General features: G+C 55.3%; 6 protein-coding genes across 6 annotated transcripts; 2 read left to right on the top strand and 4 right to left on the bottom strand.

The window, feature by feature from the left end:
• Positions 1 to 3087: 3087 nt before the first annotated feature.
• BDP81DRAFT_6129 (uncharacterized protein) lies at positions 3088 to 3458 on the bottom strand. The gene has a single exon (XM_060596052.1). It carries the CDS (start codon positions 3350 to 3352, stop codon positions 3128 to 3130), a length of 225 nt encoding a protein of 74 aa, XP_060451609.1. The 5' UTR covers positions 3353 to 3458; the 3' UTR covers positions 3088 to 3127.
• Positions 3459 to 6101, bottom strand: BDP81DRAFT_6128 (uncharacterized protein). Its single transcript, XM_060596051.1, has 4 exons — positions 5224 to 6101; positions 5027 to 5164; positions 4264 to 4961; positions 3459 to 4206 (listed from the first exon to the last, which is right to left on the bottom strand). Exons 1-4 carry the CDS (start codon positions 5901 to 5903, stop codon positions 3566 to 3568), a joined length of 2157 nt encoding a protein of 718 aa, XP_060451608.1. The 5' UTR covers positions 5904 to 6101; the 3' UTR covers positions 3459 to 3565.
• A 5279-nt stretch (positions 6102 to 11380) lies between these two features.
• Positions 11381 to 11973, top strand: BDP81DRAFT_412911 (uncharacterized protein; the record flags this gene model as incomplete). Its single annotated transcript, XM_060589250.1, has 1 exon — positions 11381 to 11973. A coding segment is annotated over exon 1 (491 nt), but the record flags the coding sequence as incomplete, so codon positions are not given.
• Positions 11974 to 13171: 1198 nt separating this feature from the next.
• Positions 13172 to 13581, top strand: BDP81DRAFT_6098 (uncharacterized protein). The gene has a single exon (XM_060596047.1). The coding sequence runs from the start codon at positions 13269 to 13271 to the stop codon at positions 13524 to 13526; it is 258 nt and encodes an 85-aa protein (XP_060451606.1). The 5' UTR covers positions 13172 to 13268; the 3' UTR covers positions 13527 to 13581.
• Positions 13582 to 14346, bottom strand: BDP81DRAFT_6103 (uncharacterized protein). Its single transcript, XM_060596049.1, has one exon. It carries the CDS (start codon positions 14207 to 14209, stop codon positions 13637 to 13639), a length of 573 nt encoding a protein of 190 aa, XP_060451605.1. The 5' UTR covers positions 14210 to 14346; the 3' UTR covers positions 13582 to 13636.
• Positions 14347 to 16951: 2605 nt separating this feature from the next.
• BDP81DRAFT_6091 (uncharacterized protein) lies at positions 16952 to 17779 on the bottom strand. Its single transcript, XM_060596046.1, has one exon. The coding sequence runs from the start codon at positions 17675 to 17677 to the stop codon at positions 17069 to 17071; it is 609 nt and encodes a 202-aa protein (XP_060451604.1). The 5' UTR covers positions 17678 to 17779; the 3' UTR covers positions 16952 to 17068.
• Positions 17780 to 18963: the final 1184 nt, after the last annotated feature.

Here is an 18963-nt window from a genome sequence, read left to right as displayed (position 1 = left end):
TGTCGTCGGCCGTCTGCCTCCGGATACACGCATCGAGCCAAGCGTCCTCTCACGGAAAACGAAGACCAGCTGTCGCCCGATCTGACGCCTCGGGAACTAATCGCCTTGGCCCAGCCTGGATGAATACACGCCCCCCACCTCGACTGCGTCGAAGCTGCTGGCCTGGACAATCGCGGCCTCTTGCATGTCTTGCGCACCACTACCTCCGTATCACTTCGGCAAAAGGTTGACTTTCACTTCGCCCCATGTAGCCGATTATACCCACGCGTAAGTAAGCATCTACTGCAGTCCCTCCGTCGATCTGACAACCCTCACGACGTACAGCCCGCCAGTCCTCTCCACAGGTATGGAAAATCCGGGGGTCACAGTGTACCAACCCATCCAGACCTCGTTCCCATGGGGTAGCACAACGTTAATACTCTATTCCTCGGGTAGCTGGAGCTTAACGTTGATACCACGTTCCAGTAATTTATCCAGCTCTCGGGGGGGTGGGGGGGCAATGGCCGGCCGCCTGCCTGCCGTCCAAGCGGGCAATGTCTGTGTCATCTGTCACCGGTAGGAGTTGGCATCTCACACCGGGCGATTCTGTCGAAGGCTCGAAGTAATTGGCATGTACAGGGTGCGGAACCAGGTGCAACATTGCAAGGCAACAGCCGAGACAAGACATCCAGGAAAGGCCTTCCTTTTTTTGTTTCACGGTTTCTTTTTTCTTTTTCCGCCCTCGCAAAGCCTGCTTTGGTACCGGATCATGTATCCCTGCTGTCAGATGAGCTACCGTAGCAAGTGGCTGCCGCAGAATGTCTCTTTTCTTGCCGCCTCCATCATACAGAGTAGATACTCAGAGGCCTGACGTCGAAGACATCCTTGGAGAGGCCTGCGGCCCAACGTCGAAACCACATGTCTCTCTTGTACTCCACAGAGGTTTCGCCTCAGCACGCAAGTGGTGCAAGGACAGGACAGAGGGGTTCATATCTTCATCACTTGGAACCACGCGATTCCAACATGCCGCTTGTATATCGTAGCAGATCCGATGCTTGCGGTACGATGGAGAGGGGCGCGGGTCTGTGCCACGCCGCAGCATACCTTTGGGTAGCACCTGGGGAGAGACAGGAAGCTGCTGGTACCTTGGGTAGGCTCACTGTTTGGACATCTAGCGGCTAATGGACTCACCACAATGATACACGGTATTCTGAGGAGAGGCGGCGATAGGCTGATGGCTATACCCTTGGATCCTAGACAGCCACGGCAGAGGCTAGGAAGGGGAAGCGGACACATCAACAGCGTGTTCAGAAACCAAAACAAAAAGAAGAGAGACTGTGTAAGTAGAGGGTACATATCCATCCTCCCTTGTTGCTACATCTCCCGGTTGCGATGCAGCGCCTTGGAACAGAGAGAAGACAAATAACACCAGCATCATCCCCCGCCCCCCGTCCCCCGTCACTGATATCCCCGCCATTCCGGGCGGAAGGCATCGATTCGCGGGAAAAGGGAAAAGGAGGGGGCGTGTAATCGTCCAAAAAGGACCACATACATCGGCTCGAGTCCCTTGAAGCTTAAGCTTAATCGAGTCGACTCCGACGAAGCCGATCTTGACCACTCGAGTAGTGAATGGAGGGGGTGCGTGGGGGATAATTGGGGGATAATTGGGAGCATAATGGACTCACTCATGGTACGTAAAGGCAGGTGAAGTTGGCAAGAAAGCTTACTGGCGTCGGGTCCTTGGTACGGCTTCAACCATCATCTTTTGCCTGTTTAGTTGGAGAGAGCATGGGCATACTGCGTAGCATTACCCATCCCTCTCCCGGTCTCACGAGGTTGTATCCTCGATGTTGATAGTCTCTTCGTTCTTTTCAAAGGGCCCTTGGTAACCTTGGATGGCCTCCGTCTGGTCGGGTTAAGTTCGTAGGTGAGGTAAGGTAAGGTGCAGTAGGTCTGGCGTGGGATATTGTTGTTGGGGGGGGGGGGGGGGGGGGGGTCTTGAAACTGCCAGAAAGGTTTGTACAACACCTAGTGTCAGGAATAACAGGAGCAAAAGAGCCCCCCCCATTGAGTTGTGAAAGCAAAAACAAGAGGCAAAAGATAGTAGCATCGTGGCAGAATCGGCGAGCTCGTCCGTCTTGCCAGTTCCCGTGACCCACCCCCCTCCCCGGACCAGCACCGCCGAGAATGAAGCCGGCGGAGGAAGCGGACGGACGGGCGGGGACCAACCATATTGCAGCATGTGGACGCTTTCGGCCGGATCGCAACTAGGTTCCGGTGATGAGAAACCGGGGGTGGCAGATTGGTGGAGGGAATCCCACTCGTGACCATCAACGCAAGCTTCGAAGTAGGTAGTTGGGCAAGTTTCGAAAATCGTTCGTTATGCGGGCCTTTGTTCTCGGCTCACAGACAGCAGGTTAATCGCTTAATGATCCATCATACCGCTCCTTTCGAAAGCTGCTCCTCGCTACATTGTCGTGCTTTGGGAAGGACATTGAGCTAAGGTAGCTAAGCTTATTCATACCTCGGTTCAGTATCCAAGGGCGGCGGGATGAAGCGAGACGAGACGAGACGTTGAGAGTTACATGAGGCAAAACTCCATGTTACCCATCACAAACATGATTGTTAGAAGGAAACCTCGGTAAGAATAGTAGGAGTGAGTGACGTGGGGATCTCCCTCCGTGCCTCCCTCTCTCTCACTCCCACTCTCTCGCCAACCGAGCTATGCCTGCAGTCATCAGTTCTTCTTCCGTCTCGGGATATTTTCTTTTTTTGCCAGTGTTGAAACCACCCCTCTCCCCCCACCTGCTTCCTTCCGTACGGTAGTAGTCCAACCTTCGTGAGATTTTACATCCCACGAGGCCCAATTCTAATCTAACAGGACTCGACTTGGGTTAGCATGTTATACTGGTTCGTTGCACACATTTCGAGGCACGTCATGTCTTGGAAGAATGAAAGTGGTATTTGTATATACTAAAAAACCCTCATGGTCTGGCAAGTTCTCTCCTCGGGGCCATGCAAAACACTCCAAAACGGAAAACACTAAAGCACATCGAGATACGTTTTGACGTTTAGGAGGGGGGTATTTTGATCTGGGAAACAAGAGACAAAATTTCAAGAACAGAAAACCCTGACCCAATCCTGGTAATCACTCAAGAGGAAAGGGAGAGAGAGAGAGAGGAGTTGCAGTAAAAGACAGAAAGGTCCCTTTTATATGCCATTTGGGATATGAGTTGGAAAAAGTAATGTGCATAGAGCAGAAGAGAAGCCAAAGACTGAAAATGTGAGCTTTCGTCATCATACAAGAAACCCAAGAAGTAAACAAACCGAACAGGCCAAAAAAAAAAAAGACAACAAACGCAGAGAGAGTCATGACGTTGGAGCAGCGCGCTCGCCCCCCCTTTATTCTAAGAACAGTTGAAAATTCAGATTTTCCGACCCAAAAAACCAAAGCAATGTTTCCGGTTTCCCCCCCTTTCTCTTCCTCGCTTCCTTTGCCTTGGGGTATCTTTGGGGGTGACCAACTTTCCAAGTATGGTCCATGTGAGGTTTGTGTTTTTCTTTGTTTTTTTCTTCTTCTCCTTCTTTATGCTGTGCTCCCGTATGCCTGCGGTCCGGGTACGGGTCCAGGTCCGGCCGGCGCTCCGCTTGAGAAGCTTCTCTTCCTCTTCAGCGCACCGAATTCGTGTTCGTAGCCGTCTCCTCCTCGCTGTTGTTCTTGGTGGTGCTGTTGCTGCTGCTGCTGCTGCTGCTGTTGCTGTGCGTACTCGCCATTGTGGGCGCCGTGAGGGGCGGCGGCGTGGTGCTGAGGCGGCATCGGGCCGCCGCCGCCGCCAAAGGTATCGCGCATGGGCGTCCTCGAGCTGGAGGTGTTCATGCTGGCGTGGAAGGCGAAGTCGTTGGGGGCCGAGATGGGCGCGCTCATCTGCGGCATCGAGTAGTCCTGGACGCCACCGGGTCGGGCACCGGGGGTGCGAGGCATGTTGAAATCGACGGGCGCGGTGAGGGGGGCGGAGGGGAAGCTGGAGGTGTAGGCGGAGGTGGAGGCGAACTGGGCCGAGGTGGCGCGAGGTGCCGAGGAGTGGCCCGGGGGCGGGACTGAGCCGACGGAGCGGTACTGGTTGCGGAGGTCGAGACCGAGGGTGCCTGATGAGGCGCGGGCGCGGAGGCGGTTTGGTGGGCCACCGGGGAAGCTCGAGTAGTTCATGCCAGGAGGTGAGTTGTTGCCTGCAATTCAGGTTAGTGATACGAGGTTTCCAAGAGGAGAGAGATGGTGAAACATACTGGAATAAGAGCTTGACTCGTAGTGGAGGCCGCTGCTTGAGGGGCCGTTCATCTGCTCCGGCTGGTAGACCGACTGCTGTCTTCCGCTCAGCTGAGGGCTTCCGCCGGCTCCGTGGTTGTATGTGCTGTAGTCGATCGCGTCGCCCTTCCAGGACATGCTGGAGCGGAGAGGAGAGTTGAGGTCCGACCTTGACCGGTTCATGGTCTCGCGGAGTTGAAGAGGCTGGAGGGGTCGGCTCGGCTGGCCGCGGTGCATGGACATGGAGTTCTCGAGGGCGCCCTGTCGCGCAAAGGGGTTTGAGGTCCGGGGGCCGGGGCCCATGGGCGACAGGTGGCTACCGTATCCGTAGCGGTGGTCGCCGGTCGAGTTGGGTGTCATGGGAGACAGGATGTCTGGGCTGCTCATGGTTCCCGGGGGAGTGAATCCGATGCTTCCAAATCCAGGGCTCAATCCCGTGGACGACATGTGCTCCTCGCCACCCTCGGCCCTTCGGACGTCGACCATCAAGGGACGAATCATGTGGTCGGCGTATGACTGTGTTCCAAAGTTCATGGGGGATGACATGGGAGTGTTGAGACCGTGGACCGCGCCGTAGGGGGAGTGAAGAGCCTGAACATTGTCAAAGTCGTCGGGCACCGCACGCATCTTGATCATACGGTCACGGTCATCGGCTGTGAGACGCTTAATCTTTGCACGGCTGTTTGAGGAACAGGATTAGTTTCAATGTCTCTTTTATGGCCGTTGGGTTGCGAGCAGACTTACCGGTTCTGGAACCAGACTTGTACTTGACGGGGGCTCAGGCCGGGGATCTCCCTCGATAGACGTTCTCTGTGGGCGGCATCAGGGTGAGGCTGCTTGGCGAATTCACTCATGAGGAATCTCGTCTGTTGGTGTGTGAGACTATAGTCGTTGTCAGTATGCCGTCCCCTCTAACAATGCTGTATTTTGCTTCAACTTACCGGAATCGCTTCATCTTCCTCCGAGCTGCTGTCCGCTCTGCGGCCGTCTGTGGGGTTCCATCGCCGTCGTCGAGCATATCATCATCGTCAAGCACGTCGTCGTCCTCATCCTTGCTCAAGCTGCCCTCGTCATTGTCCATCTGAGATGCAGACACATCGGCACTGAGCTCTGATGATGAAGCCGGGTTGGAGATCATCGTCTGACCCTGCATATCTGTTGACGCCGTAGGTTCCTGAGATGCCGGCTCTGCGGTCTTCTCCAAGGACTGCGATTCCTGTCGCTGTTCCTGCTGCTGCTGTCGTCTGTCTTCGAGCTCGTCTTCCGGAGTAGGCTGCTTCACTTGACGAAGTCCCAGAGGGTCTGCTGCTCCACGGTTGTCCAGACCGGGCTCTTGCTTCGTCTGGATCTCTACTTGTGCAGGGGCGCCGGTTGCAGTGCGAGGTTGCGACGCATCCGAAACCTCATTGCCAGCTCCGTACGCCTGGGAGAAGACGTTGTTTTCCGGCCCTGGGAGGTAAGAGTACTGCTGCCCTTGCCATTCGGGAGGCGTGGGCAACGGAGCTTCGAACTGGTTCGACATGCGTGGAGGAGTGGTAGGGGCCTTGTGGAGAGGAGTCTCAAATTTGCCGTAGGACCAGTGGCTCTGCTCGGTGGTATCAAATTGCCTGGTAACAAGCATTGGGACAGGTGTGGTGGTTTCGGTTTATGAGTTGGTTGTCTTGTTTCGAGCTGGGTTACAAGGACGGTCTGGGCCTCTCTGGAGAGAATGTCCTGAGATGAGGTTGAATCTAGGACAGATGGGTAAGGAGTGTTTGGAGGAATTGTGTTGGAAGCTATCGATGTTTGTCAAGATCTAGGATGAGCTAGAGGTGTACGACAAAAGCAACCGATAGTGGCAATATAACAGCACTTCAAGTTGATGATTCAAGGTAAGGTTGATGTCGTTGGGTCCGTCCCGAGACAGTTCTTAACGAGTTAATCAAACGAGAGAGTGTAAGAGTGAGAGTGATATATAGATAGAGAGAGGGGATGGATGCGTTGATGCGCCAAGTCGTTTTGGGAAAAGGAAGAGAAGATGATGAAAAAGGGAAAGAGGACTTGGCTACCCCAGGTCCCACGAGGTAGGATCGATCATATATTGTATAAATTTGAGGGTGTGCCAACTGATAGTATGGCGGGGTCGATCGACTGGGAGGCGTTCCTGGGCCTGGAACTGACAGGCCCCGTTATGTATGGCAAGTCTGAAGGATACCCGTGGTTGTAATAAGGCGGTCTTGTAAGGAAGCCCTTGCTCCTTAGTTTGACAGAGGTGGAATTAATACCAAAGGGTACGGCCATCCACACGGAGAAATGTCGAGCTGGATCCGGACAGGAGGACTTGGGACTCGAGCCAGGGCCAGCACGGGCAGCCAGCAGCGGCCACGATGGGGGGAGGAGTAACGGCTGGTATAACGACGAGGGTTCGAGGGTACTCGGTACCTGACTGGTGGTGTCGAGGAGGACGAGGATGACTGGGGTGAAGAGGGTACTCAGGTACCGTAGCAGTGGAGAATGAGATGGTTGAAAAGGGACCCGATGCATGGTTTAAGGCTCGCCGACTCGAGAGAGAAAAGCCGCAGCAGCAGTATCCGTAGTAGGGAAGCAGAAGCAGAAGCAGAAGCAGAAGCAGCAGCTCATGCCATGCCAGGCGGGTACGGATAGGCATGCCATGGCATCGAGCTTTGCCCGCCGCCGTCAGGCCCCAGGCCCCCGGCTTGGACGTGGGTGTGTGTATTTGGGATGTGGATGTGGATGTAGATTTGTCCATGTGGATATGGACAGACGGGGAGGGAAAGGGACTGCAGGGCAGGGGATGGATCCGTCGGGTAGGGAAAGGTAGGGGGGAGGGGGTGGGTAAGGTGGTCTGGGAGAACAGCAGCAGCAGCAGTTCCTGGCATCAACAAGTCAGTCGGGGGACGCGCGAACGTGGGTGGGCAGCTAATACTAGCTGTTGCTCTTGTCGCGAGATGCTGTTGTTGCTGCTGCTGCTGCTCTGCTGCGCCACATGCATCTGTGCGTGTAAATGTTGTATGGGTGTGGGTATTTCCGTCCATCACGTCCAGTCTTCCCAAGCACCACCAAGTTCCTACGGTACCCTCCTGTTCCTCCTCCTCCACCCTGTGTGTTCGAGAAAAGACCTGGGCTGAGCCTTGGGGGGTCGCTCAAAGCGAGGTGACAGATGGACCGGACGATGGTAGCAGCTATATCACCACAGCCCATGGCCTTAAGATTTTCGGCTGAATGGCTAATGCCGTGCTGCCATTGAATGTCCTGGAACCCATAACCTGCCCCAACACCATTCCATCATTCCCAGCCCAGCACGGCATAGCGCGAGCGAGAGAAAGAGAGAGAGAGAGAGAGAGAGAGAGTGTGTGTGTGTGTGTGTGTGTGCGTGTGAGAGACCTGACCCTTGGCTCGTGTTGGTAAAGAAAAAAGCTATCCCAGATTGAGATGACAGATTTCTTGCAGCGGCGTGCCAGCTGAGCAGACTTGAGCAAGCCCATGGTGAAACTGGGTCACCTTGTCTGCGAAGGCCTGAATAGGCAGGCTGATGTCGACACCTGAATCAGTACAGAACCAGGTGGGCGGTTTTGGAGCAATGGATAGGAGGAATGAGACAGGGTTGGACGGGGGGGCTCTCCCTTTTCCCGCCTGTTCCCGTTTGCAGTTTTGCCCTTGGAGCGGCCGCAGAGAGATCAAAAAGAGAACCTGAACCCAGAGCTGGGTTCAAGAAAAAAGCTCAGGTACTAGACAGGCACAAGCGCAGGCACGGAAAGGCGCGGCCGAAGGTTGTCTGCTTGGCCCCGAAATAAATGATACTATGGATCTCGCATCGAGGCGAAGGGGGATCACAAACCACCTCAAGGTTCCCTGTGCAGTGTGTACTTACAAGTTACGGATACACACGATATTGCACAGGGACAGATGGTAGCCAAAAAGCCACTCCTCCGAGGCTCCGACATCATACATGCCGCTCGAGCAAGCCCTTGACACGTTACTTACCTTACGCAAGACGGCAGAGAGAAAGAACCGAAAAGACGGCTCGGGAAAAGGAAGAAAAAAGAAATCAAGGAGCGAAAGAGGCATCTCGGCTGGGATATCTGGATGACGCTCATTGGATCCTCTGTGACATTAGCTCTGTATCGACTCCACGGATGAACGCATGACCGTTGTCGAGAAGCCCGGCCGAGGCCACGGCCAATGGGAAAGATCATCGATCAAGGGGGAGCCGGAGGAGGTGGATGAGCCGATGAGGAGGGTGTGTGTGGTGGACACTGGGCTCTCTCTCACAGTTCACTTTCTCTCGCTCTCTCTCTCTCTCTCTCTCTTTCTCTCGCGCGCAGAGTGGCTTGCTCGCTTTCTGTCCCCTCTCTTTTGCTTCCCCCATCCCACTGCGGACGACAAAAAAAAAAAAAAAAAAAAAAAAAAAAGGCCTGAGGAAAGGCTGCGGGGGAGGGCGTCCCAAAGGAAGCGGGACGGAGTGGAGGGCAGCCCTAGGTGTGCGTCTATTGAGTTGGCCGGCCGCGAAGAAAAAGAAGGGTCGGGAAATCTGGTGGGGGAGGTGAGAGTGACAGCGAGCGACAAGGGAACAAGGATCGCGGTAGTGTGCTAGTGTAGTTGCAGGGGGGCCGGACGAGAGAGAGGAAGAGAGACAGCGAGCGCTTTCGCGAGATACGGCGCAGTAACTAGCAGAAGCCGCCGTATAGACTCTTGGAGGATTGGAGTATGTCTGTGTGGTGACTGACGGGCGGCAACTTACTTGATGACTGACCGGCCGGTGGATTATCTTGCATCTCTATCTGCCTCTTCACGGACACCCTCGATCATCAATGTCTTCCTCGACGGGGAGAGCAATGGGGAATGGGTCGAGGACTGGAGCAAGAGGCGGACAGAGAGGAGAACGAACAGAGGCAAGGCAGGGGACGGTAACGGGTAACGGGTACGGACACAGAAGCGATGGGGTTGGTGATGGGTTGATGGGCGACGGATGACTCCCGACCCCGGCAGACTGCCTTTGGCGAGGCAAGGGGATGGACGGACAATGAGCAGATCCTCCAAGAAAGTCGATCTTCTCGTCTCGGTTCAAGACCTCTTCTTTCGCCGCCGCAGCAGCCAGCGGCCCAGTCTTACATCAACAGCGAACTGTGGAAGACACACCGTGGTAAGGTACACACAGACAACTTACGGATACACGCACACATACCGCAGTACGCACACACAAACCTTAACTATCGCGCAACGCACAGCGTCCCCCACAGCAAGTGTGGAAGAAAAAAAAGCATGTTCAACTCGAGAGTCTCTCTCTCTCTCTCTCTGCCAGGCCAGGGCTCAGGGGATGAGAAGAAGCGGTTTCTCGAAGCCCGCCGCGGTCCCTCAATTCCAGTTTCCATGTTCTCCACCAAGACAGACAGGCGAGACTGGGAGCCCGTCTGCCAGAGGCTGTCACCGGTACGGATACTTTGGCTGTGTCCACTTCCAATCTTGTGTACATCGGTCCCTTGACCAAGTCGCCCTGTTGCCGTGTTCCAGGAACTTAGTGTACGAAAGTGGGAGAGCGTCTCGAGAAGAAGATAGCGCCTTGCCCTTGCCTTTCTACCAAAAGTGGATTCCCAACGTAGCGGTAGCGGCCTTCTAGTGCTCGCGTAGAACAACAAAAACGAGCTTCCAAGTTCCAACGAAGCGCCGTCTATGTGGTTATGTGTCTGATCTGGGCGTGATGAAGGCGGCGCAATTTAAGCTCACGGTTTGGCGCGCGCCGCCGCCGAGGCCACTACCGCTATCGAAAGAAAGATAGGTAGAGAGATAGAGCTAACTAAGCTAACGAGTATTAACGGCAATGTCAAGTCACTGAACCCTTATGCCCTTTAGGAATGCTTTAGGCCGTTCAGGATCCCGCGCCTTGGTGACATGCTGGAGCCAAATCCCCCCACCCCCGGGGCTGTTGGACGAATCGAACGAGTTGGTTTGCTTGTGGCTTCTTGGTCTGAGGTTGCGGCGGAAAGGAAGGCGGTCAGATTAGTCTACGGTGTGTGTGTAATATGTCAAATGTATGTGACCGGAAGGAAAAGCTGGTTAATTAGTTTTCCTGTAGCTTCTCTTCTGACAGCACGGCACTTGGGATATTGAAGTCTCCGGGGAGGGACGAGGGGAGGGGGGGGGGGGGGGGGGGGGGGGGGGGGGTGGTGGTGGTGGTTCGCGAACGAGCATGGCCTGGCGCTGCGGGCCTTGTCCGGCACGTCCGCGAGATATCATCTCCACGTGCATTTTGATTCGATCGGACCAAGAGAGACATGAAGAAAAAAGGGTAAAAACAAGAGAGAGAGAGAGAGAGAGAGAGAGAGAGAGAGAGAGAGAGAGAGAGAGAAGCTATTTTGGAATTCGGACATTACGCTAGGCTAGCTAGCTAGCTAGCTTAGCTGTTGTTGAAAAGTCCCGGTCATTTCCAATCTATGCCAGGCTGAAGAGGTGCCACGCTCTTCAATGCCGTGGTGGACGTGGGGAGAGTTGCGAACGACGGGCGTCAGGGCCGCCGACATGGGCCACCCGGTCCCAGGAACGACGAGGGCTCTTCTCCAGCTTGGTTCGACAGCTGGCTGGGTACTTCATTTTACTATGTAGATGTACGTGGTAGTGAGGTATATGCCGAGAGTTTGAAGAGTACTCTAGGTGTGATCTTGTGAACGCGTGTGTGAGCGTATGTGTGTGTGTGTGTGTGTGTGTGTGTGTGTGTGTGTGTGTGAGTTCCATCAGGGAATTCCGAAAAGAGGCACCACATTCGACAGAGCAAGGGCAAGAGGAGCTATACTCGTACTAGGTAACACTAAGGGTAGCATGAGCAGCGAGGCTAAGAAAAGAGTGGTAGCGTTGCAGCGAGCGATGCGATGCGTCGATGTGGTGGTGCACTGGTGCTGGGTAAGGTCAGGTCAGGTCGGAAAGCTGCCCGAACGAGCCGTAGGCTGAAAGGCTCATCCTCCTCCGAGCCTTTTCTTTCGTCTTACTCTTGGTCTTGGAGTCTTGGAGTCTTGGAGTCTTGGAGTCTTGGGAGGAAATGCGCGCGATGCTTCCCGCCCATTTCGTGGTGGGGTCACGGTGTAACCTCTCCTCACTCCTCCATCCATCCATCCATCCATCCATCCATGATCCAAAGCTGCTGCTGCTGCTTGCTTGCTTGCTGCTCGACCCGCATCAATGATGATGGCACTTGTGTCTGCGGCGTGGTGTCTCGGTACCTGAATTGCTGGATTGCTGGTCCGCACACGCTCCCTCTGCCATCTGGTCTGAGTGCTCTCTCAGACTCTCTCACACCTGTGACCTCGCCTCGGGAACTATTTCCACATTCCCAACAAGCTACCGAACCTGCCGATCATCTCAAAAAATTTGAGCCGTGTCTGGTCCTGCCTCTATCCGTACACACAGACAGTCAAGAGAGACAAGTTCATGCAAGGACCAATCACTCATGTGCCGAAAGTTTTGTAATTACCCTCAGAAGGAGAGCAAAGGGTTGGGGTACGGGTAAACAACAAGCAGTCAACCACTGCAACTCTTTTTTTGGCTCTTCTGCTTCCCACGCTTTTCGGGTGACAAATGACGGCATATGCGTGGGCAATCTATCCGTACCCCCTACTAGCTAACCAAACGTCACGCCATCTCTCTATCATGACAGAAATCGGACTTTGAGAAGCCGTCAGGTTATGCTCTCTCTCTCTCTCTCTCTCTCTCTCTCTTCAGAAACCAAAAGTTTGCGTACCGTGCCCCTCCACTTCCCCCTTGCATCATGAGCGGGGAGAGAGAGAGAAGTGAGAACGGAGGTCGGAGCACACCCAAACACAAGGAGGCTGACCGACCGAGCCTAGAACGATAGGATATGGTAATGGGGAGTGAAGATCTCTCAGTTCTCCAGGAACGAACGAACCAGAAACGTTCCTTCATCGGAGGGAAATCCATCACACACACATACGCAGACATACATACATACATACCTACATACATGCGTACATACAAGTCATACGCACATTACATAGGCGCCGTCGCCGTCGGGGTTTTTACTCACTTCTCGCCAGCAGCGACAATCGTCCACTTGACTTTCAATAGGATAGGGGTGTGGCACTAACACCAACGACACCAACGACGCTTCATGATCCCCCCTTCCGCTGAATGCGCTGCACACTGCACTCCTCATGCGCTGAAGCTGCGTTGCGTTGCGTGCAGCACACACACACACACACTGCAGACAACAAGTCGCTGCTGCTGCTAAATGTCCGTGCTCAGATTTGGCCGTAGAAGGCGTCCATCTGGCATCCTCCGGCCAGGGGAGGGGAGAGAGGGAGGGGATGAGTATACGAACCGTGGTTTCATCTCATGCCGGGGTACGCTTGCGGACCGGGGTAGTCGTTGGTCGTTCACATCAGCGTTGGGGCTGGGCTGGGTGCGGGAAGACTCGAAGAGCAAATCGACAAAAAAAAATAAAAAAAAATGTATCTTCCTCGTCATCCGTCCAGGGGTGAGGGATGGCCGCGGCGGCGACGACGACGACGGACGGGTGATCGTAGGTCCCTCATCAGGCCAGGCCTACCATAGCAGCCAGCCAGCCAGCCAGCATCATCTTCTTCTTCTTCTCCCCCCCGCGGAGTGATGCGAGTGAGCGAAGCAGGGGTTTGGAGTGATGTACCTTGCATGCTGGTGATGCGGATGGGGAATTAGGGGATCCCACTTTCGCATCACCGCATCCGCTTCGTTTCGCTCATCCGCGGCCGCCATGCGTGTGGTGCGTGTTGGTGATGGGTAAAGACACACAGAGACATCTCGAGTGACGAGACAAGACGAGACAAGACGAGACTGTTTTCGGTGCGAAAAGCGAGAGACTAGCTAGTGTACGGATACCCGTCTGATGCCTCGCACGTCACCAAAGTCTACTACCGCTGCTGTACAAGAAAAAAAGTGCCTAGCCCATCTATTCCGTACCGTACGTGTAGAATATCTGTAAGGATGGACCCCCAAAGTCAAAATGACAAGATCCGGACTCGGCGGCGCGGCGTTGTCGGTGTTGTACGTCGGGGGCCTTGCAATGCCAAACTCTCTGCCGCTCGGGGATGCCCTCGCTCAGGATCATCAGATCGAGGGAGGCCTGCTGCCATCCGAAACTCAGACATTGGAAATTCAAAATGGTGAGATGAACAACAAGAATGGTCTTGCTTTACAAGAGTTACCGCCCGTCCTAAGTGACATCCAGCATGACCAGCTTCTCACACCAGAAACCGAGTGAGAGAGCGAAAAATGGAGCACAATTGGCCATAGAACATAGACGTAACACCAAGAAACATGTCGGTTGTCACTCTGTTGCTTTTTTGTCGGTGTGTTTTCTTCTTGGAAATCTCATAATGGCCCGGTCCTTTTCACTTCCCTCCTCTCGAGTCTCTGACTCTCGGACGCGTCGCCTCGTCTCGCCTCACCTTGCCCATCCATGCCTTGGCTAAGGCTTGCCCGGGCCCCGGTGCCCTTGCTCTCGTCTTCGGGAGAGCAAACCGAGAGCAGCCCAACCCATGGGGCCAAACGCAAGAGAGCAGATGCTGCGTGTATGGACTGGGCCAACCCACGGGTGTGTGGATCGTGTCGTGCGGTCGCCGGGTCCTGTCCAATTTCGTCGCGCAGAAGAGTGGGAATCCATCTCCGCGACGGCCGTCCGTGTGCGGCGTGCCCTGCCATACAGGAACGCCACCCGTGGAGTTTCTTCCCGGCACTGCTGCACGCATTGCAGGAGAAGAGACGACAAGACCATTTGACAGGAGCTGCTCTCACTCGCTGTTGCTTTGATGTGCATGCCGTTTCCCAAACTTTGCTCAAAATGTTGTTCCGACCGGGTTGGGGACTGGTGCCATGCCTGGGTTGATCCCAAGGACAGCTCCAAGATGAGAGGAACGGGTGATGGGCGTCAGGTATCAGGCTCATCAAGGTCCATCAGGCCCATCCATGAGACACGGGAGCGTTCGCGGACGCCACATCCGTCAATGCATGCTACTGCTTGTTGCTTTCCCTGCTTTGCTTGCGAGCCTCGCCCTGTAGGCTGACTGTTTGTTGGTCGGGTCAGCTGGCTGGCTGGCTTACGCTGCCTCTGTATTCGTACTTCGTAGTCTGTACGAATAGTAATACAGAGTATCCGTACGAACCACGAATACCTCTGTCGCGTAGGTATCTAGTGTACGCTTCCCGAGGAGGCCAAAGGCATGAGAGACAGAGGCAAGACATACCACCACGAATCCACGACCGACCGGGACAGGGTGACTTGCTTCAAGATCGGGCTGCCGTTAATGTTGATCTCAGGCAAATCCAAAGCGAGACTCGTTCGGTACACAACTTGGCAAGTCTGCAAGCCACTCGCCAGCCGTTGCAACAGCTGTTCGCGGGCTACCCGAAGTCCCGTCGCTCAAGTCCAAGGTACCTGAGTCGAACCGGAAGAGAACTGGGCGTGTTCGGTGTGGCAGGGAGCGGATGGGAAAGGCAAAAGGGCGCCAAATCTACCGGCGCCCCGTCGGGCCATCAACTTGACACAAGGGCCTGTCAGGGATTACCTGGCTCTGCTTCCCAGAGATCTCTGAATCGTCAGCCAGACGCGCTAGAGAGATCCAAGAGGTTCCGACAGCGCGGCAACCGTGGGGCCATCGTCCAGCGAGCACTTCGTCCAAACTTGCCATGCCACCCACGCCCCCCTGCACGCGCGCCCGCGCGCGCGCGCGAATCGCTTCGTTACAACTTGCCCATTCGACAGCAACCCCGGCATGCGTGTGGCTCCTAGTACACTAACTTGCGTACCTGCGTGTTGCCCGTCACCTTCACCCTCCAGGAGTCTTGGCAAATCTCCAATCCACCTTGATCCAGCGAGGCGGGACTTTTGGCGTGTCTCAGTTGCCATGCCTTGGGATTGCAGGTGCATGCTGGTTGCAGTCCGCGTCAGTCAGGGACTGTCGATAATCTCGTTCGAGTCTCGAGTCTCGGCTCGTCTGTCGTTGTCGTTGGGCCTGCCAACTTGCCTGACAAACAGTGGATGCAGCCGGTACTCGAAGCCGGCATCAAACTGCAGAAGAATCCTAGGATGCCCAATGCGCTAGCAAGGACTGAAGACGCCTTGGAGTAAGGAGGGAGCGATAGAGAGAGAAGAAAAAAAGGTGGTGGCTTGAAGTTGGTGTGCGGAGATGCAAGATTGATTCTGATTGCCCCTCGACAACGGGCAAATTGGAGAACGGCAGTTCAGTTGGTTGGTTGGTTCGTACGTACGTCCGTACGAGATGACACTGACTGGACCAACGCAACGCAACGCAACTCTTGTCTGACCCGCGATCTGCAAAACAAGGAGTTTGTGCGTGTGTTTGTGTGATCCGTACGCAGACATGGATACTGCATTTGCAGGCCCGGGACAACTTGCTTATTTCCCCTTTGCTTTCCCGGCTTCGATATCCCGCCTCGTCCAAACAAATAAGCAGTGCTGCAGTTAGGAACTTAGGACGTGTAAAAGCCAAAGGGGGCCAAGACAAGACAGCAGCCACACACTCCGGGATGCGGCTGCTGCGGCTGCGGCCACTCGAGTCACGACGCAGACGCCGGCCGCCGCCCGACTAACAGCGATTACCCGGTGATGACCTCAAAGCCGCCGTCGGGTCCGTTTGTACGACGCGAAATGTCTTTCAAGAGTCTTGGGAGGATCGAAACCTCAACCTGCATTGCCTGCTCGCAGCTACTCTATTTCGATGCGTACAAGCAGAAAATAGCATCAGATCCACCTAAAACCGCCTTTCCATGGAGCAATTGTTGGTCTGTGTCAAGTCGACGGAGAGCCGCAGCCACGAGCAGGTAGCCGCGTCGGAGGCGGAAGTAGATGCAGTTTCGGGGAGCGGCCATGTGAACACGCCTGTGCCGCCAGAGACAGCACCGACCGGCCCCCCCCCCCCCCGGGGTGACCAGGACCGGGCGTGGGCGATTCTGAGGCTCTTCGAGCAAAGGCAGGGCGAAGAACATGGGCTGAAGAGGTCATGGCATGGATTGCGATCCGCGCCATTGAAGCCAACACGGGTTTGCTCTCTCTCTCTCTCTCTCTCTCTCTTTCCGACTCTTGTCGTCGGTCCGCTGAGCCCATTCTCGTCACCCTCGGCACTGTGGACCTCGGGCGGCTATGAATAGGACTCGAGGGTTGCGGTGGTATCGGACTCGCCTTTACCTTCCATTCGAAGTCAAGGCTCTCGGTTCCAGTGCCCCTTGCGGTTATGAAGGTTGCTTTCAGTCAGAAGTCTCAGTCTCAGTCTTCTACTCACCCCAGAGTCATGTGTCTCCACAGTGATTAGAAGCCAAGTCAAGTGGAGCTGAAGTTGCAACTTTTCATCGCCGAGGCAGCTGGTTGCTAGCATCGCTGTTGCGCAAGCCTTTGCATGTCTAGAAGTTGCAGGACTCGACCATGTGCGACTGCATTCGCGCCCGCGCCCGACCGCGCACAACACGTGTGGCTGTGGTCTTCGCCACGGCGATGGACTTGCAATGGGGCGATGGGAGAAGCTCGGTCTGAGCTGTGGGCGGCCTTGGTGCGCATCTGACCAACGAGGACTCGAGATATTCGGTCAAGATCGGAGGCAAGCAGGCTTGAAAGCCGTTAGACAGGGAGCTCCCGGGATGCGTCGTCTTCTCAAGGTCGGCGAGCACTAGCGGCCGTGCGATGACAGAGTTTCCCGGCCTCGAGCAAAAAGCACCAACTTGCCACCTTGTGCGACGAGGCTATGTCAATTGCAGGTGACAGACGGGTGGCCGATTGCTCGGCATGGCTTGTCACACCAGCGACGGGACGAGCAGGTCAAGCGGGTTGGTTGGTGCGGCTGCAGTGCGAGCAGGGCTCCCCTCGACAAGCCTTTCGAGTGCCGGTCCTGAATCCCCAACTTTTCCAAGACGTGGGAAGTGAAAGGGGGCAGGGGGGCGAGATTTTTCGTTGAATCGCTGCTTGGCACACACTGAGTGCCGCCAACGGTATCTGGCGTCCGTGAACTTTGAACTCTTCAACAACAAGTTTCCATGGCAGATGCGGGCGATGGATACCATCAAAGACAAAGGTGCCACCTGCCACTGTCTCAAGCGTGAGCCCATGACTTGGAACGGGGTCGTTGATGTGCGTGCGCTTGTGGAGACGATGAAGCCGAAGACGAGATGAAAGCCCAGGCACCTGACGACAAGTTGGCAAACGGGCATCGCTGCTGGTCCATGGCTGCCAAGACCTGCGTGGGTTTTGCAGTTGCGGTGTGTGCGGATATCATTGTCTGCCAGTGCCAGCTTCCAGGATTCCAGGAAGGCTTCTGAGCAGTGGAAGATTTGGCAACGGGGGGTCGTTGTGGGCAGCGACCAAACCAAATGAGGCAATTCCAAAGAAGGCCCCTGCTGCATCATGGTGCGGATATCTCGCAAGCAGACGACATTGACAAGCTTGCAATCAAAGGCTTGCCTGGCAAGCTGATACTAAAGCAGAAAAAAAAAGGGGTGGATTCCCTTGGAAGAAGATTCTGTCGTGCATGGCGGTATCGGCCACGACAATCAAGGTCATGGATGATGATGATGATGATGGTCCCGTCACGGACAGTGTCAAGCTAACGAGTTACTGCGAATTTGTCCGTAGTCCGCGTTGGCCCGTACGATCCCTAGCCTCATGGAGGCTCTTGATGCGTATCCGTGATTCCGTCCACTAGAAGCCGAAGTGAAGACCGGGGCCATGCCGCCCGCCATGGATGGATCATGGGAGAATAGGATCTGGGGGCCTGGCCATGGACTGCGGTGGACACGGCACGGCGGACATGACGCGAGGCACCTAGTAGACGTCTGCCGATGCTTCAGATGCGCGGGATCCGGAGATGGTGCGATCTGGAAATCAAATCAAAGGACTCGAGGGCCGAGGCCCGGGGGACGGGTATCTTGTAAGAGCCTCCGCTCGGCAGGGCCATGGTCTTACCACTGACGTACCATTCTTTCCTCTTTCTCTCTGGGAATCTCTCCCTTTCGGTGCTTGTGTGCCTCTTTCGAGTCTTGTTCCTCGTTGCAACTTCGTCCGCCCACCTCTCCGGAAGGATCCAGAGTGGTATTCGGTCGTCGGCGGGCCTGCTCCGTTTCGATGGTCGTCCGCGACGGGGACACTCAACCGCTATGAGGCCCTCACTCGGTCTCTCCCCCCGGCACCGCTGCAACGCCGTGGGCACTTTTGGGTGCCAGTGCCGAGCTTTGGTGCGTTGTTCGCGTACTATGTACCTACATTGGATTGGGTTTAGGCAGTTTTGGGTTGTGTAGGATCCCATGTTCATGTATGCGTAAAAGGGGGTGAAGAAATGGCTTTCCGATCTCTCAAGTGGGTCGTATTCCATTATCCATCATAACCACTACATCCCGAAAAGGACCAGGAAAGAGCGGGGTCCATGTCACTTTCCAGGCACCGCCAGGGGAGCCCAGGCTGGAGGTGCCGATCGGACGATATTAGGTAAGTTGGCATCTGAACGGTGAGCAGGTTCCCAGGTACTCCGTACACCTATCCCACGCCATCCCAGGTGACCGGTCCAGTCGGGACGTTCCCCTTCCACCCAACCCCATCACTGAACCCTTCCAGCTCCTCGGACACGGATATACGAGTCGCCCCGACCAACGAGCATCACCCCAGTCGAGCGGTCAACGAATTGTTCCTCCAACCTGGG

This window comes from Colletotrichum phormii (genome assembly GCF_030913505.1).
Source record: "Colletotrichum phormii strain CBS 102054 chromosome Unknown BDP81scaffold_1, whole genome shotgun sequence".
In the NCBI taxonomy this organism is placed as follows: domain Eukaryota; kingdom Fungi; phylum Ascomycota; class Sordariomycetes; order Glomerellales; family Glomerellaceae; genus Colletotrichum; species Colletotrichum phormii.
The sequence above is the reverse complement of the archived record's forward strand: the minus strand, read 5'-3'. Positions and strand labels throughout refer to the sequence as shown.